Below are 22,459 nucleotides of genomic sequence, written 5' to 3'. Positions count from 1 at the left end.
CACACACACAGACAGACAGACACAGACACAGACACAGACACAGACACACACACACACACACACACACACACACACACACACACGCACACACACACACACACACACGCACGCACGCACACACACGCATGCATGCACACACACACACACACACACACACACACACGCACACACACAGAGTTAACAAGTTAATACCCAGCATCTATATGCACGGACACACACACAGGATCTTCCCGAACAGATTCCTTTTCTTTTAATTAAAATTTTATCCCACGATTTTGCTGTGGTATAGTGTGCCAACGGTGACGCAATTGTAGTCCTAAAGCGGACATATTTTGGGTCAAACACAGGTATATGAGACTATAACCCACACCTTAAAGTTGATACACCATGCATTTAAAAAGTATTTATGTCATATTGTTTGTCCTAAAAACGTTTTTCAAAAGGTTTGAGGCTAAATTACCACTCCTTCGACTTTGTGAGGATAGAAAGTGCTAGTGGGACCCCAAAAAAAGGTTTTAAAATAGGAAAAATGACAATTCATGGTGTATCACCTTTAAATCAGTTTATATCAAACCCAGGTGCCTTATTTCCTTCCACAGTGTCCCACAGTGCACCAATTATCTGCACCTGTGTTGTTGGCAAAAAAGCTGGGGACTACTTTCTTGCAGACCATGAAGTGAATTATTAGTGAAACAGAACAGTTTTAATTGATACATGTCTATTTTTCATGTTGCCATATTGTAACCGTTTTAGAAAAGCAATAAGCCACAAGAGGCATGTGGTTACAAGGAGGCAGTATAGAGACCACGATTACTTTTTTGGAAGGTATCTACCCTAGGAGACACACAAGGAGAACATGCCAACTCCACATAGAAAGGCCCTTTCGCCAACCCCACCTAGGGTGTGGGCGCTGATGACGTGGAGGAGAGAACACGCCCCCAGCGCCACACAGCGTCCCCCGGCGGGAATCGAACCCAGGACCTTTCTAGCTGTGAGGTGACAGCAGTACCTGTAGACAGGCCTGTTGAGGTGGTAGGTTAACTCATTTGTAGCCGATCCCGAGTATACTCGCGAAATATACTCGAGTATTTATAGTGCCGATCCTGAGTATACGCGCGATATTTACTGTATATACAGTAAAGCTGGCAAGGGCTACGTACCGTCCGTTGGAAAGTGCTGGCACGGGTGGACTCGCCGATTCATCATCATCGCGCATCCACGTGCACACAATAGTGATCCCATAACATGGAAGCCAACGGTCATTCTCATCTTTGATGTCCAAAAAACGCTTTTGATGCCAAGGATGGCATTGGATTCTCGCTAAAATAGTACAAGCTGAAAGGCATCGATCCGCCATTACTGTTTTCGCTTTGGACGGCAAGACTTCCGTCAAGTAAGGAAATGTGAGCGCGATCTACTTCCGGCCTTCAAAATAAGAGACTGGCCGCGGACGGCGCAGGCGAACGGCAGCTTGGACTTTTAACCCGTTCATGTCTGGGCTCTGGGGCACTAAATGGGTTTAATAGTTACCTGTAGACAGGCTTGTTGAGGTGGTAGGTTGGTGCCTCCTCCCACCGTTCCCAGCTCTATAGAAGGCATGGTACAACTGATGTATAGATCCTCTCTATGAGGCCCTGCTGCTTCCATCTGCGTGATGCAGTTAGAAGAGCCTACCGTCTGAGCAGCGTCCTGGAGGACACATGACAATGTAAGGACTTTTCAGAGCAGTTTAATACCTACAGAATTTAAAAGGGACATTTACTGCATCAAAGGTAATCAACAAACACAACAACTATGGTCAAACATCGGCCAAAAAGGTCAAATAATAGATAAGAAAGAGACAGAAATTGTGAAAATAGCAGATATAGAATCTCACACCGCCTCGCTTTGATCTGCTATTTGTACAATATCCATTCACTCACTCACATGTGTTTCGGACCAGGCAACAACAGAGGAAAAAGAGAGGAACAAGTTGCATATCGTCGTTGTCGGGTGGAAACCTCGTATCTCCAAGTTTCAAATGTGTACGCTCTTTCGCAAAGTAAAGCCATGCTTCATCGTACAAGGCCGTCGCACAAAAGTGGTGAAAACAGCCGATCTGCAAGCACACAACGTGTGCTTGCAGATCGGCTGTTTTCACTAGTTTAAATCATTTTAAAAATGATAAACGCAAAAACGAATATTGGACATACAAGGTTTTCATCCGACAACGACGATATATCAGTTTTGGAACAGGAAGGGAGAGGGGAGACCCCTCCCGAGCGGAGGTGTGAGTGAGTTACCATGGCAACGGAGTGGCCTTGAGATATTACAAAGGGCCAGTGTGAGAGGAGACGCTACTCCTACTGATAGAGACAAACTAAAGATAGGTGAAGCAAACCGCCCTATGAACCAGTAGTCATAAACAAGTCACAGCAAAACACTTAAAGTTCACATCTGCATCATGAACGGAGCGTGACCTGTGCACACGTTTGGAGTTGATAGACAGAGGCCAAAAGGTCAGAATCTGTACTCCCTTTTCACTGGTGTTGTAATTAGAACATCCAAGTCAGTAGAACTGAGTGCGTAGCTTACAATCTACAGCAGGGTTCCCCAATAGGTGGCCCGCGGGCCATTTGTACTAAAGTACAACTTGATGACATCACACATTGTACTTTACAATACAAACCCCAAAATCAATCCTCCAGTTCTAGGCAACACAGAAGGGGGGGAACTTTTTTTCTATTTCCACACTACTCCTCTAAGGTATATTAATGAGTGGTCTTCCCCTTTAAGTACCAAAAGTAAAAGTACTCATTAGGCAGAATGTCCCTTTTCAAAAACAAAAAAACAAACAAAAAAAAAAAACATTTGAAAAAAGCAGATATACAAGCTCACGATGTGCTGCATCGCGTCGCATTGTGAGCCTGCAGATTGGCTATTTTCAAATATCCAAAATGTAAGTGGTCCGTTAATGTATGCTTTGTAATAAGAATTTAAATCTACAATCTAACTAGTAACCCTCAGCTTCTGGTCGTCTCGGAGGTGTGTTTGGGCCGTTATCATGTTGGAATACAAACTGCCCTGCAGCCCAGTTTCCGAGGGGAGGGGATCATGCTCTGCATCAGTATATCACAGTACATGTGGCCATTCATTATGGCAACACAACGTTATTTTGAGGAGACAATAAAATTACACTGTTATCCAAGCTGTAGACGGACTAATTTAAAGTTGTACTATGTAACTTTTTTTATAAAACAAATCTTAAAATTCTCCTAACTATTAAAACACAAAAGTTTTAGAAGATCCGCGCCGTGAATTTCAGCCTGTAAAGCCTTCTCTATATGTAAACTGAGATCCTTGCCGTGGACCGGATCTCGCGCCAAAATTGCGTCATCACACTACCGGCCAATCACAGCGAGGGTTATACAACTGCCGGCCAATCACATCGCATCTTGAAGTGGGGTCGCCATTTTGTTGTCGCCGGTTTGTACCATCCAGTCTCTAGGTAATTTCGCCTACCAGGCAGGGTGAAGGAGTGTATCTCTGGAATTACTGAACGCACAGGAACAAGGGACCCCTCCAAAGATAGATCTCAGCGAGGTGGAGGCAGACGCGGGGGTCTGAAGGTACGAAAAACGGCCGAAAGACGCGGACGCGACCGCGGTTCGCTATAGGGCTAATGACCACTAGGTGAGCAACTTACACAGTATGGCTTTAACTCGTATCAAAGTGTCATTTCTTCAGTGTTGTCCCATGAAGAGATATCATTTAAATATTTGCAGAAATGAGAGGGGTGTACTCAATTTCGTGAGATACTGTAGCATCTATGCACATATTAACCCATTTCGAACGGGTACACATTTTGTGTTTCATTATTTTATGCTTTAACTATTGAAAAATAGCAGATATACAAGCTCACAGCGCGGCACCGAGTGCCGCACTGTGAGCTTGTAGATCTGCTATTTTTGAAAAATCGTGAAAATTTGAATTTTGACCCGATTCTATAAGTGTCTTTTGAATCCTTCTAAGGTTTTTTGAAAAACCCGTGTTTCTATGTCAGCAATCTGGCCAGCCATCGTCAAAGAAAGGGTCCTTTTCACTTAACTGGAGCTCAGTTAGTCTGTTCTTGAGAGACTACTATGTCAGTGGTTCTCAAACCTTTTCATGTGAAGGACCCCCAAACTGATATTTATTTGGCCAAGGACCCGCATTTCAAAATATCTAGTTCCAGGGACCCCCCAGAAGCAACACTTTAGTTATAAACGTTCGCTCTAAAAATAGATATATTCAAAGATTTGCACACATTTTCACGACCTTTTTTCAAAAATAGCAGATCTGCAAGCTCGCAGCGTGGCACTCGGTGCCGCGCTGTGAGCTTGTATATCTGCTATTTTTCAACAGTTAAAGCAGTCAATAATTCTAGGCCTGAATGGGTTAATAAAAAAAACACAAGACAGATCTTGCTCATTGTTCATGTTTCAATATGGTACTGCTGCTCATAAAAAAATCACACCCGTGTGAACTGAGCGGTGGTTTACCCACAACCCCCCCCCCCCCCCCCTGGCAATGTAAACGATGTTTTCTCATGCCAATAAGCTCCTTTGAATTGAATTGTGTGTGTGTGTGTGTGTGTGTGTGTGTGTGTGTGTGTGTGTGTGTGTGTGTGTGTGTGTGTGTGTGTTGATGCACAGGCCAGGCTAGACTCAACAGCACCTCTCTGGTCACCCAGGGTACTGAGGCTACATACACCAGAGGCTACAGACACACAGACAGACAGACAGACAGACACACACGCACGGATACACACACGGCCACGCTATGGAGACGGTGTGACCACCGCTCAAAAATAGCCACATCAGTAGGTAGGCCTATGGGACGATATGAAAATGTCATATCACGATTATTGTGACAAAAGAAATCGCGATTTACAATATTATCACAATAATCAAAATCCATTATCCTGGGGTGGAACATTTACCAAAAAAATAGCAGTTTGTAGATCTTTTTTTTTAAAGATTTGTTTTTGGGCTTTTTATGCCTTTATTCGATAGGACAGTAGACTGACAGGAAATGGGGAGAGAGATGGGTAATGACATGTGGCAAAGGTCGTCCGGATCGGAAATCGAACCGGCGACGCCAGCAGGCATTGTAGCCTAGTATATGGTACGTGCCTTGACCACCAGGCCAGCGGGCGCCCGAGCAGTTTGTAGATCTGCTATTTTTTGGCAAAGACATTTGATAGAGTGGAAAAAAGACTATCAAGTACGAATATTATAAGTACCTTTTACCAATTCTAGAGGGTTTAAGTGGTACCAGATAAGCAGCTCGGCAAATAAAAGGTGAATTGATCGTAGTGCATGACGGAGGACCATATCACGATATATTAAATCTCCACGATACGATTATTGTGAGTGTTTTTTTTTTTATCACGATAAACGATAATATCGCGTAACGTCCCATCCCTACACATCAGAACCTGTCCACAGGAGATGTCAATTAATTTACCATAGGACAGGGGTCTTCAATGTTTTCAGGCCAAGGACCCCTTAGCTGAGAGAGTTATGAAGCAGGGACCCCCACTACCTGTTCATAGATTCCATATTTCATCGTTTGACAGCATGGTCATCAGTGTATTTTGGATTCATGTCAATTTGTGTTTTGCTGTTTTCAGATATTTAACCACTTAGACTGTCAATACTTAGTAAACTTAACCTTTTACTCTGTACTTAGTCTGCTCTTTTCTCCCTCTACACCAAACCTCTTTGCCGAAAATAGCCGATCTACAAGCTCACAACGCCTCGCGCTGCGAGGCGTTGTGAGCTTGTAGATCTGCTATTTTTGGCCAAAGTTCTCAGAATATGGACACTAGGGGGTTCAAGTGATTAATATAAAAAAGGAGAAAATAAATCTCTTACACAAAGATTTGGAGGACCCCCTGTAGTAACTCTGAGGGGTCCCGGACCCCCTGTTGAAGACCCCTGCCATAGGATAATAAATCCATGTACAGTAGGACAGCAGGAGTAGCCTACCTGTCCACAGGCGATGTAAATAGCAGCTACGATGTTGGCAGCGTGAGCGTTGAATCCTCCGATGCTTCCAGCCATGGCCGAACCCACCAGGTTCTTATTGATGTTCAGCTCTACCAGAGCAGCTGTACTGCTCTTCAGTACCTGGACAATACAATATTATTATTATTATTGTTATTGATGTTCAACTCTACCAGAGCAGCTGTACTGCTCTTCAGTACCTGCACAATACAAACAGTATTCATTATACACTGCATTTGATAAGCAAGAGATATATTTTGTCTAATTGTTTAAACACAGAGGCGAAGTCAAGGTGTTTAAAGGGCCAGTTCACCTCTGGGACAACCAGATCTTATTTTATTGTTGTTTAGGAAACGATCAACACAATCCTTTATTTGTTGTGTTCAATCTGTGTTTTTAGATATTTTAGTATTTCAGCATGAATGATGATGCATTTTGCATCATCTGGTTGTCCCAGAGGTGAACCGGCCCTTTAATGACAACACAACAAAGCATGGCCTTGCTTCTGGTCATGAAAGGAATACTTATTCCAATATGGATAACACGGTAACACGGTAGCCTCGGAAAACATTGGTCATTTCTATTTCTCGCTTCAAGTGCTTTTGGAAACATTCTTGAGAGCAACGTTTAGTTGTAAATGACACTGTGTGTTTGTTTACATGGCTGACATGTTGGATACAACATAAAATCAAGCAGCAGGTGCTCTGAGTCTTTGATTAGACAGAGGTCAGTTATAGAGCGGAGCGGCCTGTTATCCAGAAACAACACACCACTGGATTCAGCGATTAACCTCTGAAACAGGGACTGTACCTCTATGACATGAGGCAGCAATGGCTCAGGGGTAGAGATACCGTAATTAAAACATGTAGGCAGGCCTGGAATTTCATCATTTTAGGGGCAAGGCCACTTGGTGTTGTCCATTTTTTGAGGGCACAAAGGCCAAATGCCAGGGCAGGAAGGCCATCAAATAAAACAAGATTTTAGTCCATTGAAAGAATGTGTTGAATTTAAGGGTTAGGGATGATAACCTAATCTACAGTGAAGTAGATAAATGATGGTATTTACAATCTGATCCATGCTCAGCCCTGCACCAATCAAAGTCACTGGATTGGTTTAAAGATGGGGACTCGGGGGAGTTAACAAAAAACACTGGTGTCTTCTGTCTACATAATTGTAAAGACAGAGACAGAGGAGAAAGTGGTACAGTCAGCTGGGGCATTAAGGCCACTGTGGTCTCAGGTCATGCCATTGGTTTGAGGGGCACAAGGCCAAATTGAGGGGCAACGGCGGCCATGGCCTTCATGAAATTCCTGCCCTGCACAGAGGGTTCCCGAAAGGTACCCAGTTCGATCCCGGGCTCCCCCAGAGTTAGTGTGGAAGAGTCCTTGAGCAAGACACTGAACCCCTAGTTGCTCCTGATGAGCAGGTTGGTGCCTTGCATGGTTTCCTCTGCCATCGCTTTATGAATGAATGAATGTAATGAATGTGTGTGTGAATGGGTGAATGTAATGATCACATTCTCTGTAAGCACCTTGGATATAAATGCACCATTTACCACCTCACAAAACACACACTACTGTACATTCTACTGTACATTCTACTGTACATTCTACTGTACATTCTACTGTACCTCTGTGACCACCCTAGCAGGTATGGTGGCCTCACACACCACAGACTACTGTACATTCTACTGTACATTCTACTAATTCTACTGTACAGTCTACTGTACATTCTACTGTACAGTCTACTGTACAGTCTACTGTACAGTCTACTGTACATTCTACTGTACAGTCTACTGTACATTCTACTGTACATTCTACTGTACATTCTACTGTACCTGTGTGACCACCCTGGCAGGTATGGTAGCCTCACACACCACAGACTTCCCCCTCCCCAGGATCCAGTTCATGGCTGCAGGCTTCTTGTCCGTACAGTAGTTCCCACTGACCGACAGAACCTCCGTGTCGGGGAAACGCTCCTTCAGCGTCAACACAGCCTTCTCCGTTCCCTGGAACCAAACACAGAACATAGCACCAGTAAGACTCTCTAATCGGGAGATAAGCGACCGTCAGGTCTCATGTATACATACAGCCTCATGCCGGCACTAGAAGAGGGCCATATGAGAAATCAGGGGCGGAGGTTGTGGTTTGGCAGCCAAGGAGTGTGTGTGCAAAGTTTGGCATTGATCGGGGCAACGGTGGCGGAGATAAGAGTAGGGCCAAAAGCCGGTGGAGCTTTTCATAGTAACGTGCGACCTGACGGTCGCAATTAAACAATTTGGAAACCTGGTAGCATCACACATTACAGAATCATCTTATTAGATTCTCTTACAGTATAAGATCATCTTAAACATGCACACACTAAAAGAATGTAAAATAATCAGAGGGCATGTTTATGCCCATAGCAATCAGATCTACAAGCTCACACAGGCCTACCTTAGACATCAGATCTACAAGCCCACGCAGGCCTACCTTAGACAGCAGATCTACAAGCCCACGCAGGCCTACCTTAGACAACAGATCTACAAGCCCACGCAGGCCTACCTTAGACAGCAGATCTACAAGCCCACCAGGCCTACCTTAGACAGCATGTTCATGCCCATAGCGTCTCCTGTGTGCGACTGGAAGCGGACGTAGAGGTTCCTTCCTGCTAGACCAACCTGCAGCTTCTCTAGACGGGCGTACCTGCAACACAGTCACGTTCACATTCACTTTAAACCTACTAGACAGACATTGCAGCTTCAGAAAATAGACCATTACTGCATCAAAGGTAATCAAGAAACTATATCAAAACTGGTAAAACAAATTGTAAAATAATAATATAAGAAAGAGGCACACATTTTGAAAATATCCTCACACAGTCCATATACAGTATCTAGGTGTGCCCTGGGATCTGTTGGCTATGAAAAGTGTTCTAGACCAGTGTTTCTCAACCTTTAACGATCATATTTCAACCGGGGACCCCCCCCCCCCCCCCCCCCCTCCCACCCCACCCCACCCTGACGAGCACTTGGAATCGTAGGAGTTGGCATTACATTTACTTTGACTCCATCTGTTCCATTGTGAAAAATAGACGATCTAGATGTGACAGTGGACAGTGGTCTAACATGTAGTTAAAGGGACAGTGGTCTAACATGTAGTTAAAGGGACAGTGGTCTAACATGTAGTTAAAGGGACAGTGGTCTAACATGTAGTTAAAGGGACAGTGGTCTAACATGTAGTTAAAGGGACAGTGGTCTAATATGTAGTTAAAGGGACAGTGGTCTAATATGTAGTTAAAGGGACAGTGGTCTAACATGTAGTTAAAGGGACAGTGGTCTAATATGTAGTTAAAGGGACAGTGGTCTAACATGTAGTTAAAGGGACAGTGTCCCACTGACCTGCTGGTCTGGTCGAAGGTGTGTTTGAGCAGAGAGAAGCCCTCCTGGCTCTCCAGCCAGGCCTTGACCTCCGCAGCCCGGCAGGCGGAGGGCAGCCGAACCACCGGACCCCTGGTCATGCTGTCTGCTAGGACCCTGCTGACGCACCCCCCACTCAGCTGAGGAGAGAGAATACACACATTACTATACTAGTGAGGACCCTGCTGACGCACCCCCCACTCAGCTGAGGAGAGAGAGACACATTACTATACTAGTGAGGACCCTGCTGACGCACCCCCCACTCAGCTGAGGAGAGAGAATACACACATTACTATACTAGTGAGGACCCTGCTAACACACCCCCCACTCAGCTGAGGAGAGAGAATACACATTACTATACTAGTGAGGACCCTGCTGACACACCCCCCACTCAGCTGAGGAGAGAGAATACACACATTACTATACTAGTGAGGACCCTGCTGACGCAGCCCCCACTCAGCTGAGGAGAGAGAGACACATTACTATACTAGTGAGGACCCTGCTTACGAGAATACGCACGCACGCACGCACACACACACACACACACTAGTGAGGACCCTGCTTACGAGAATACGCACGCACGCACGCACGCACGCACGCACGCACACACACACACACACACACACACACACACACACACACACACACACACACACACACACACACACACACACACACACACACACACACACACACACACACACACACACACACACACACACACACACACACACACACACACACACACACACACACACACACACACACTCTCTTAAGCCTGACTTAAGGGATGGCAGTGGCTCACCCCTCTCACAGCCTTATCTCCCTGTTGCCGTCTGGCAGGAGATACAGGAGCATCGGTGCCAAGACGGAAAGAATGAAAAACTGTTTCTTTCCCCAGGCAATCAGACTCTTGAACGCCATATGAATAGGAGGAGCATATGAATTTGATGAGGGCATGCAATGCTAAAATATATGAACTTGAATTAATTCCGTTTTTTAAACTGTTTTTATTTGGGGGTGCTTTTTAATGACTATAGATTTTAGGATTCATTTATATTCATTCATATTGGTAATTTTTAAGGTAGAGAATTATTTCTGCACTGTTTGGTTTTATTCTTTTATGAATTATTGCCGTCTCAACTGGGCGAAACATAATTGTGTGTTTTTCTTTTTAACTCTGCTTGCAGACAGAAAAATGAATGACAAATAAAGCAAACTTGAATCTTGAGGCAAAGAGGCTCCCCCAGAGTTAAGGGCTTTGCACACAGGTGCGATTTATTTTCAACAATTGCGTTTTTTTGTTGTTTTTTTTTTTTTTTTTTTCGTTTGCTGCATGATTAAAACTCATTGGATTTGGTGTGCAATGCTGTGCGGAATCCACACTGCGGATCCGAAAAGGAGTCATAAAAGGAGTCAATGAGTTTTTACCGCATGCGACAAGACGCACGAATCGAACTGGGTTCGATCTGGGAAAAAAACGCACAGCCGCAAATTCAGAGCCGGTGTGCATGAGGTCATAGAGAATCACTGTTTTCTTTAAAAAAATGTGTGCAAAGCCCTTTAAGCGGTGGCAGAGGCTCAGAAGGTAAAGTGCCAGTCCCGGGCTCCCCCAGAGTCAGTGTGGAAGAGTCCTTGAGCAAGACTCTGAACCCCTAACTGCTCCAGATGAGCAGGTAGGTGCCAAGCATGGTTTCCTCTGACATCGCTGTATGAATGTGTGTGTGAGTGTTTATGAGAGCACCATTTACCATTTTTACTGGCACGTTCTCACCCAAAGTCCGCTTAGAAGGTCCGGATCAGGGACCAAATGTTTACATTGTTGCATTTTGAATTTGGTCCGGTTAGCGTTCACACGGGACTTTTGTTAAAAGAACCAAATATGTAAACAACTGACACGTGGTCATACAGGCGGCTGCTATTCCTATGGAAAATTACTTCACTGCCTATTCCAATTAATTTTGTGTTATTAATCACAGCCGCTTCCTATATATCTTTTTTTAAGAGAAGCGAAACTCACGCATTTCAGGCAGTAATTAGCGATGGATGGGTGGAGGAATCTCTCTCTTTCTTTCTCTCTCTCTCTCTCTCAAAACATAGCCTGTATAAAGCCTTCTCCTTGATTCATTTAACAATAAATAGCGCAAGAACGCGTGAACATAATAAGCATCCCCGTTTGACTCGTGCACGCCTGTCCTCAAGGGAACAGCGAGAGAGCGAAGAAAGAGAAAATCCTAATGCCTCGGCTCGGAAGAAAAGCCAAGTATGACATTTCTGTGTTGTGGTAGGTTGGATGGAAGTTGTGTGCCCAGCGTGCCTCCTTAATTCTCCTCCCGTGTTATACACAAGATGGTGACCTTACTTTTATTTGTGACAGTATTTGTGTCAAAACAAACAATGATCACCGTGTTCGGAGAGCGACCCCTGGAGTCACAGCACAAGATGGGTCACCAGTTTCCATGTAGCTTACAGACAAAGACAACGCAGTGCCGGCTAACAGGGAGAAGAGATGATACAATTATTAACGTCTAACGTGTAGCCTACTGCAGCTCATGAAGAAATATCAGCGGTCGGGTCATATCAATAATGATTCCCGTAAGAAATTCATGCCTTTAGAACTAATTATTAATCCAGCTTTACAACTGCAAAACATGAAGATTGATGAGTGTAGTCTCTTGTAGCCGAAGTTACAATTGCTTCACGATCGTCGTTTTTTTAAATTATTTTTTCCATATTGTTTTTCAATGAACAACACACAATGCAGAATGTAGTAGGCTGATCAGACCTACGTTTGGTCCTCTATAAAGTCCGGCTCCGTTCACACCAGCAGAGGACCGGACCATGGTCCTTTTGGAAGAGGACCGAGTCCTGCCTTTTCAAGAGGACCATGGTCCGGACCAAACAAAGGGACCATGGTCCCTTTGCACGTTCACACCAGCGGACCAAAGGAGAAAGAGGACCATGGTCCCTTTTAAGCGGACCAAATAACCCTGGTGTGAACGCCCCCTTAGTCAAAATGGTCAATCTGCTAATGTAATTTTTCTTTTACAATATAATGTAAAAAAAAAAAAAAGAAATATCAGTATATCTGATGTATGGCAAATTGCAAAACTTTTCTATATTACTGCACAATATGGCAAACTTATCATCAGTCAATTCACCAGGTTTCGATTTGCATTGTGATAACTGAATTGAAAACGTGAGGGCATTGCCAACATGCACACCACTACAATCTGCAAGCACAATTTACAGCAATGACATACAGTACACTGTATGTATTTGTGTCCTCAGTGTGCATCCACACAGCAAAGTGACACCATTTCCAGTGGATCATTCATGTGTATGTATAAACGTTGTACTCACTGCCACCGCTCTGCAGCCTCGGTTGGTGCTGTTTATGTACAGTATGTTTATGTACAGTATGTACAGTATATACAGTATGTAAACTCACCGCCACCGCTCTGCACCCCCGGTTGGTGCTGGCCACCAGGCAGCCCTCTGTGGTCGCCATGGGAACGTGGAACTGCATCCCGTCCAATAGGAGAGGCCCGGCCACGCCCACAGGAACCGGCATGTAGCCAATCACGTTCTCGCAGCAGGCGCCCATCACCTAGGAAACGCCATCAACAACCGCTCAGTCACATGATCCTGATGATACCATACCATAACATGTCAGAATAATGATATCACAGGATCCTGATGATACCATACGATAACATGTCAGAATAATGATATCACATTGCACAGTGTTTCTCAACCACTGTGCCCCAGACCCACACTGTGTCCCTCTGAGATGCAGGCGTGCCCTTTGAAATTTGACAGTGAAGTCACAATTTAAGGACTTTTAAAAACGTTTTAATTCCTCAAGAAAGAAAAGAAAAAAGACCATTACTGCATCAAAAGTAATCAACAAACTATATAAAAAAACTGTTCAGACATTGGCCAAATTGTAAAATAATATAAGAAAAAGGCAAACATTTTGAAAATAGCCACACACACACCCCGTATATATCTAGGTGTGCCCAGGGATCTTTTGGCTATGAAAAGTGTTCCCTGGCAGAAAAAAAGGCTGAGAGACACTGACCTAGGAAACGCATCAACAGCTGCTCAGTCAGTCACATGATCCTATACCATACCATAACATGTCAGAATAATGATTGACTTCCATTATCCTTCCATTATCCTTTGAAAAGTTAAATATCTTATATTTAAGTATCAAACATAATGTGAACACATGTACTTCTGTGGCCTACTGAGAGAAATTGACGGTAGAATTATGTGTGGGACACATCCGCAGAACAGCTGACATACAAGCTCACACACCTTCTGCGCAATGCATGATGGGACGTTGGAAACTAGTGGATACCAACCATAACATGTCATACTAATGATTGACTTCCATTATCTTTTGTAAAGTTAAATATTTCATATTTAAGTAACATAGTGTGAACATTACTTCTGTGGCCTACTGAGTGTACAAAATCATACTAGGGGTGGGCGATATGGTGATAAACATCGTTGAGACGAAACAACGTCTCAGCGATATGCCTTTTCAGAGCCATCGTATATGTCGTGATACAATGAGGGAGCCTTATAGAAAATACTGTTGAATTGTTAATACAGAGATTGATTGCAGTATGCATTAAACCTACATTTTGGTCTAAATCAGTAGTTGTCTAACTTTAAAATGTCAAGGTCTCCCCTTAACTCTGACAGTGTACAAATGGAACCAAATGGACCCATAAGGGTCCATTTGGTTCCATGTGTATACTGTCAGAGTTACATTCTCGTAAGGATAAAATGTTGACCTCCCAAAAGGACCCCAGAGAGTCCCTGGACCCCACTTTGAGGACCACTGGTCTAAATGGTCTGTTACTCCTTTTTCTTTTAGTTTTTGTTACCTTGTAGGTGGTTGTACTGTTAAATAACTAAGAAAAATAACCATAAAAACCAACATGAAAAAGTATCGCGATAAGATCGTGTATCGTGATACAGCTTGGAAGAATATCGTGATATTGTATTTTTCCATATCGCCCACCCCTACTAGCTAGGCCATTCAGCCACACTGTAAACGTATCTATCAATTCACAAACACCAGAGGCAGCTCCACTAATCACGTTCAACCCAGATTTGACTCTAAAAAAAGGCTCTAATGTGTTCTCCTGCTACACCACCAATGTAGAACACCCTACCGCAGGCCTTAAAGGTCCTACACCATGCATTTAAAAATAATTTATATAACACTGTTTGTGTCCCAAAAACGTTTTTGAAAAGGTTTGAGGCTAAATTACCACTCCTGAATACAGAGCCCCTGTCATTTCTGCCTGGCTTTCAGAGCATTCTCAGCTGCAGTACCACCTTGTCCTGAGTGGGAGGACTGCGCTATTGAGCCAGTTTTGGCCCCACACTCCTCCCCACCTCCTGCTCAGCAGGCCTGCCCACCCCTCCCCAACCCTCTCCCAGCTCCTCCTGCCTCCTTCTCAGGCCTGCCCACCCCTCCCCAACCCTCTCCCAGCTCCTCCTGCCTCCTTCTCAGGCCTTGTGACATCATAAATCTGACATTTCACAATCAGGACCGTTCTGAGACATGCTAACATAGATCTGCCCATAAACTGAGTAGGACACAATGGTCAGAAATAGGACTTTGTGAGGATAGAAGTTGCTGGTGGGACACCAAGAAAATACATAAAAATTGGAAAAATGAAAATTCATGGTGTAGGCCCTTTAAAGGAGTGCAAATCCCTAACCTCTTTCAAAATCGGTCTGAAAAGTCACCTACAGACGGCTGCTACTCGAGACTTGTAATAGACCAAACCCTAAATATCTATTTTTTCCCCCCTCCTTTTAGTTATTGATGATATCCTATACAAAGTACTGTGTTCTGTCCGTCTGTCTTTCAATGTTATATGAGATACATAAAGTACTGTGTTCTATCTGTCTGTCTTTCAATGTTATATGAGATACATAAAGTACTGTGTTCTATCTGTCTGTCTTTCAATGTTATATGAGATACATAAAGCACTGTGTTCTATCTGTCTGTCTTTCAATGTTATATGAGATACATAAAGTACTGTGTTCTGTCCGTCTGTCTTTCAATGTTATATGAGATACATAAAGCACTGTGTTCTATCTGTCTGTCTTTCAATGTTATATGAGATACATAAAGTACTGTGTTCTGTCCGTCTGTCTTTCAATGTTATATGAGATACATAAAGCACTGTGTTCTATCTGTCTGTCTTTCAATGTTATATGAGATACATAAAGTACTGTGTTCTATCCGTCTGTCTTTCAATGTTATATGAGATACATAAAGAAGAACTGTGTTCTATCCATCTGTCTTTCAATGTTATATGAGATACATAAAGTGGGTCCTGTGTAAATAAGCTGAAAAGCTTACTATGATCTCCTTTTGGTTGACCTTGTACCAGTGATTTGTACCGTCATGAAACTGTACTTTTCCAATCAACCTTCTAATAAATTCTTCAATCAATCAAAACCATACTGTACAATTCAATTCAATTAGCCTGGTTTGTATTAGTGACACCTTGTGACGAAAACATGTCACTACAGCTGCACTCAACCAATGTTAAAAGCCCCATGGAGGATTTCTCTGATGTGATATGATTGTCACGTTGTTTTTGTCTATGAAGGAGACCTGGGGTCATGGTTAGCATCTGAAATGCCAGGCAATCTGGAAACAATAAGTGTATAAAACCCTAGAACAAGACCAGGTCAAACTAGAAATGTGAAATTGTGGGGAAATTGCAAGTGCAACAGAAAAAAAGTCCATTCAACTCAATGGACTTTTGGGCTTACAGAAAAAAGTTATGTGAAAACAGTTTACTTTAGGTCAGTGGTTCTCAACCTTTTCAGGCCGCAACCCCCAAAATAATCATACGGTATTTTAACTGGGGACCCCCCACCCTGACGAGCACTAAGAGTTGAGGCATTACATTTTGTAGAACACGGTTCTATTGTGAAAATAGCAGATCTACATGCTCAAAATGCGAGGCGTTGTGAGCATGTAGATCTGCTATGTTCACAATTTCTGCCTCTAATATTTGACAATTTGGCCAATGTTTAAGTTGTCATTTTAGAGGTATTAAAAAGCCCTTAAATTGTCACTTTAGAAATGTGCAGATACCCTCTAGTCTATACACTTAAACTTTGTGTTGGTTTGTTTACTGTTGAGTGAAAAAACAATGTTTCACATTAAGCCAACACCAGATATCTGTCTAAACACCTGAACGTGGTCAGAGCACTCTGTCTTCTGGTCTGTGGAATGTAAAATAAAACAATGTGCTTTTTTCACTGTTGCTACACTTAAAAATATAAAATACGTGTGAACCAATAGTCATATTCAATCATAGCTACGTAGGAATGTGGATAAAAATGTAAATTTTTCGTCGCACAGCCCCAGAAAGTAAATAAATAAGTGTTAAATTGAGCAGTAATTAAAATGTTACCTATCATTTTATAATGAACGATTTACTTCTCAAGCAAGAAGTAAATGGTCGTAAAAACCACGGGCAAGTCCCTCTGAGACCTTAGTGTCAAGCCCTGTAGTGGTTTAATTACCTTTGAACAATCAAGTCCTTGTAATGTCAGTGTTTTCATTACCTTCTGATAGTCGTAGTCCTTATAAGGTAGCAGCTTCCTTACCTTCTGATAGTCGTAGTCCTTATAAGGTAGTAGCTTCCTTACCTTCTGATAGTCGTAGTCCTTATAAGGTAGTCACTTCCTTACCTTCTGATAGTCGTAGTCCTTATAAGGTAATAGCTTCATTACCTTCTGATAGTCATAGTCCTTATAAGGTAGTACCTGTAGCTCATTACCTTCTGATAGTCGTAGTCCTTATAAGGTAGTCGCTCCAGGGCTGAGGGGTGGGGCAGGTCGGACGACAGCATCTCTCTCCGTATGGCCACGCCCCTCTCCGGGGTTTCCATGGTAACCTCCAGCTTATAGGGCAGGATGTTCCGTGACCTCACCAGGTTGACCACCTCCGCATCGCTGAGGCACCGAGGACCCCTCTGGAGAGACAAAATAAAAACACCAGTAAGACTCTCTAATCGGGAGATAAGCGACGAGGGTTGATTGGCAATGGTAGCCAATCAGGAGGGAACATGGGAAACGGGACAGATCCATGTTGATGACATGACTTTAGAGATACTGTGTACCGCTTTGCGTGATTTTAGGGCAACATCTGTAGGAGCAGTGTCCAAAAATGCTTTTTGCAAATATTGGCCTGATAGTGGCGCTATAAGAGGTCCATGTGAGAAATGAGGGGTGGAGGTTGTGGTTTGCCAGCCAAGGAGTGTGTGTGCAAAGTTTGACATGGATAGGGGCAACGGTGGCGGAGATAAGAGTAGGGCCAAAAGCGTGACGTGACGTGACCTCATGGTCGCAATTACACACTGGCAACTCGCCCCTCTGGAGAGAAACTAGACTTAATGTTACACCAGGGGTCGGCAACCTTTTTGACATGAAGTACCATGTTTTTATTTTCTTGATAAGCCATATCAACATCATGTTTAATTGTGACACCACATCAAAATATTATATTTCCAACAGATTTGGATTGTTTTCTCCTTCGTTTGAGATCAGGACAATGATCATTAGACTCGGAGCAATAACCCCAGACTCCCTCCTCAGTCAGAGTTCAGAGTTTGAATGAATGTAGAATTATGTGCAGGATGTCATTTGCATTACATATTTGAGGGGACTTTTTTTTTTATATATTTGTATTTTAAACCAAAGATCCTCTCTCTCACACTTATGCAAGTGTGCCAGTGATTAGCCAACCCTGTGCCAATGTTGGCACCCGTGTCTAGGGTTTGCCTACCCCTGTGTTACACAGATCTACAAAACATCCCGAATGAATCCTCACAGATCTACACACATCCTCGACTAAAAACATTGGTGGGAAATTCAATTAGCCAATGGCAGTTACACTTTTTCCATCTCTTTTTTACGAATGGTTCCAGTTCCAACCCAACTTTTAGGGTTCAGAACCAATTCAATTTCAGTGGAAACACAGCTTCAAAATCACGCAGGAAAACTGTCAACTTTAGGAGAGCAACGCTGCTCATTTGATTTGATCCTCCTCATTGTGACAACCTGGTAATTATCGACCCAACACTGAATCGTTACCACAACCCTGACCATATCCATGTTTACGTTGATTCAGCCAATGATATGAGTGCTAATAACACACAAGACAGGACATACAGGAACAGGTTGATCGGTTTGGAATGTTGAGGATGTCAATAAACGCTGCATGTGAGTGCTTATGGACATGATATCCAAAGCTGTTGACTTTCTTTTCTTTATCGGTTTATTTGTTTGGGGCTGGTTACCAGTGGCTTTAAAATCATTTTATGAAGATGATTAAGAGGATGAAAGAAAAGCTGCTTCTTTGCTTCTAGAAGTGACCGTGAACGATCATGCATGTATTTATGAACACCTACTGTACCTGTGGATCTGTGAGGATGGATAAGCATTGGTCCAGGGTTCGAGGCTCAGAAGGGAGGTGGAGTGGAGAAGAGGAGGGGCTCTCTGTCACCTCTGTATAAAACAACACAGATGTAAAGGAACAACATGAGTCACATTCTGATATGCTGGATGAAAATGAGCTCCCAGACAAGGCATGCAACATTGCAGTGTTTGCTGCTCAAAGTGAGAAAGATGCTGTCCTCAGTGATTGTGATAGTGATGTGTCAGACATGGACTATTAGGGGCAAACAGGTTATTAGGGGCAAGCCAGGCTGTTCAATGCACGTTCTGAATTCATGCAAGTAGATGAGTGGAACATGACATGACAACATAACATAATAAATACTAAAAACAACAAAAACAAAAAATCAACAGGGTGATATTGGTGTCTAAAGTATATATGATCTTTCACTTTTTAACACTTAAGTTGCAATCAATTAAATCTCTTTGAAGGTCCAAGATGCCATGGTCTCCATAGACTTCCATGTAATTCATAGTGCATGGATCGTGCACGCCCATGCCTAGATCATGTGCACGCTGTTCACAGCTTTCAAACAAAAAAATCCGCTTGGAAATCCGTTCAGGCATTCATGATGTAGCAGCTATTATGTTTTCACCAAGAATGCTTGAAAATAGCAAATCTACAAGCTCACAATGCGTTGCGCCCGCGAAGCATTGTGAGCTTGGTAGGTCAGCTATTCTCAGCTTGGCAAACTATGAATCGGGGCTGAAGTCTCACCTCTAGGGTTGTGGTTGGACAGCGTGTCAGGATCAGGTGTAGTGGAGCTGGATGAGGAGGGAGGAGCAGAGGACGACGAGGGTTGAGGTGACCACGACTCCGTCTGACGACTCTCTGTCTCCGTCCCTGCTCTGTGTCTCAGAGACTGAGGAGGAGGACAGTGTTCTGTCTCTGTCTCTCCTCTGTGTCTCAGTGACTGAGGAGGAGGACAGCTGGAGACTGGACTCTTCAGAGACAAGGATTCTGTCTCCGTTGAGGATGAGGTGGTTCTGGTCCTGCAGCATTCCATCTCTGTTTCAAAGTACAATTCAGATCATTTAGCAGACACTCTTAATCCAGAGAGACTTACAGTAAGCCAGGTGAACACGTACAGTACATAGAATTAGGGTTGCAATGGTACTTTTACTTTACTTGCACACCGATAACACCGTTAAATACAAAGAAAACGCATCCGCTGCTCTGCTCTGCCCCAAGGAGCGCAGTAGAGATGTGACATTCGCCAACGATTCCGCTCTTTTGAACAGCTCTTTTAAATGAACGATGGGATTCGGTTCTCAATCGCGGGAGGCCGGGAGCTGTTCCTTGTGTGGGAGTGTCGAGAACAGATTCAGAATCAACGGATCATCCACCGGGCGAAGCACAGCCCATCAGACTGCATGATGTCTCGTCCCCACTCGCAGCGCACATTCCAGGAGACTAGTTATGGCTTTATAATGTCACAGCGCGCAGAAGGCGGAAAACACAACGATTAGCCAAACAAGAAAACGCAGGGCTGTTGTAACACTAACAGTGTTGTTGCTTTTTTACAAAGCTGAATTTTTAATATGGTCGGATGGTTGTTGTTGTTGTAGCTTGAGGTAGCATTGGCTGCTACTGAGTGCTCACAAGACGACAAGACACGCAATGGTGGTTGAAACGGTGTTAACGATAACCGCGGTGATGACACGGACGATATTTTCGGTGTTAAAAATCTCATACCGCTGCAACCCTACATAGAATGCAGAGAGACAAGTGTAGTGTATTTTTGTACGTAAGCACGATTAGAGTTGTCTTAGGGGCCTTTTCCAACGGCAAAGAACCGGTTCTAGTTCTTTCTCCCGCCTATGGGATGAACCAGAGGTGAGCTTTTCCACCGAGAACCGGAGTTGGTTCTGAACTGTAAAAGTTGGTTCCGAACGGAAACCACAGAATCCTTGGTTCCTCTGGTTCAATCATGGTTCAATCTGGTGGAAACGCAAGCCGGTTCACAAGAACGAACCAAGGTTCCAAGAAAGTTGAACCGGCACTGGTTCTGGAACCCGTTCTTTGCCGGTGGCAGAAGAACCTTGGTTCAAGAACCAGTGCCGTTCAACTTTCTTGGAACCTTGATTCATTCTTGTGAACCGGCCACGAACCGGCTTGCGTTTCCACCAGATTGAACCAGAGGAACCAAGGATTTTGTGGTTCCCGTTCCGAACCTACTTTTACGGTTCGGAAAACCAACTCGGTTCTCGGTAGGAAAAGCTCACCTCTGGTTCATCCCATAGGCGGGAGAAAGAACCTGAACCGGTTCTTTGGCGGTGGAAAAGCGCCCTTAGTTCCACTGGATCTCCTCTCCACTGGTCCCTCCACTAACATTAAAACACCCTTAGTTCCACTAGATCTCCTCTCCACACTGGTCCCTCCACTAACATTTTAGTCTAGTTTTAGTTTTAGTTGACGAAATAGTTTTAGTCATCATAGCTTAGTTTGAAGTTCTTTTCGTAAGTGGAAAAAGGTAGTTGACAAAACATTTTCCGTTAAATGTTTTTAGTCTTCAAAATGAACCGACCTGTCCCTCTGTGGGAGTTCTTCAGAGACAGAGAGGAGTCTCTCTTCAGAGACAGAGAAGACTCCGCCTCCGTCTGCTCAAAGAAGACGTATTTCACAGCCAGCAGCAAGGCCAGACCCAGAGTGATCACCTGCTCCAGATCCATGCTGGAAACAACAACAAAACACAACAGTTAATCAAACTAATTGAGTGGATCAGTTACAAATAATGATTGCTAATCAATACAAAAATGTATTTAACAAGATAGATGATCTATAAGCTCAATAGCTTTCCACAAGACATGGATGTACAGTATGACATTTGCGGATCGATGATAGTCTCGGACACTTTCTCCAAATGGACACTGGAAATCCGTACAAATAATATACAGTAAAGTATTTAGGGGCGGCATTGGCTCAGGGGTAGAGAAACCGTCCTTAGAACACAGCGGGGTCCCAGTTAGATCCCGGGCTCCCCCAGAGTTAGTGTGGAAGAGTCCTTAATTGAGCAAGACTCTGAACCCCTAGTTGCTCCTGATGAGCAGGTTGGTGACTTGCATGGTTTCCTCCACCAATGTAATGCACAATCTATGTAAAGCGCCTTGGATAAAGGCGATATATAAATGCACCATTTTACCCTGTAGCCTCGGATGTAAACAACACCTTTCAGAACCTGTGTGCACTGACTGTATTAGTCCTTATGTTTCAATAAAGAGCGTTTTAACCCTGTTTGTGCCTAAATTTATTTCCTTGTTTACGTCGAGCGTAATGCCGGCTTTCATGATGCCCCCCACCACGGCCACCCATTGGAGGAATACAGGGAACGTCCGACACGGATGTGATTGAAACACAATCTTTATCAAAACGTATTGACTAATACAGTGCACATTGGTCACACGAATGTGCTGATCTAAAGGGTCGGCACTTTATTATGTTGATTTTGTACATGTTTGGAGAAGCACAGACTTTAGAGATGGATGGAACTCCAGTGAATATCGGGAGAAAGCGTCCAAC

At 43.6% G+C, this 22,459-nt stretch overlaps 1 protein-coding gene across 1 annotated transcript in view; it reads right to left on the bottom strand.

Moving 5' to 3' along the window:
* Window positions 1–22,459, bottom strand: part of LOC308298854 (3-hydroxy-3-methylglutaryl-coenzyme A reductase-like) — a 41,847-nt gene that overhangs the window by 4,907 nt on the left and 14,481 nt on the right. Inside the window, exons 10-19 of the mRNA XM_080742543.1 lie at window positions 21,468–21,613; window positions 19,658–19,948; window positions 18,899–18,990; window positions 17,262–17,456; window positions 12,878–13,036; window positions 9,409–9,566; window positions 8,608–8,713; window positions 7,867–8,037; window positions 6,012–6,152; window positions 1,531–1,689 (exon numbers count right to left, since the gene is read on the bottom strand). Coding sequence (XP_080598669.1) covers window positions 1,531–1,689; window positions 6,012–6,152; window positions 7,867–8,037; window positions 8,608–8,713; window positions 9,409–9,566; window positions 12,878–13,036; window positions 17,262–17,456; window positions 18,899–18,990; window positions 19,658–19,948; window positions 21,468–21,613 — 1,618 coding nt within the window. The remainder of the gene's footprint in view (window positions 1–1,530; window positions 1,690–6,011; window positions 6,153–7,866; window positions 8,038–8,607; window positions 8,714–9,408; window positions 9,567–12,877; window positions 13,037–17,261; window positions 17,457–18,898; window positions 18,991–19,657; window positions 19,949–21,467; window positions 21,614–22,459) is intronic.

The sequence above is a fragment of the Nannobrachium achirus genome (genome assembly GCF_963921795.1).
Source record: "Nannobrachium achirus genome assembly, chromosome: 15".
In the NCBI taxonomy this organism is placed as follows: domain Eukaryota; kingdom Metazoa; phylum Chordata; class Actinopteri; order Myctophiformes; family Myctophidae; genus Nannobrachium; species Nannobrachium achirus.
Note: the sequence above shows the minus strand (reverse complement) of the source record. Positions and strands in the feature narration are given on the sequence as shown.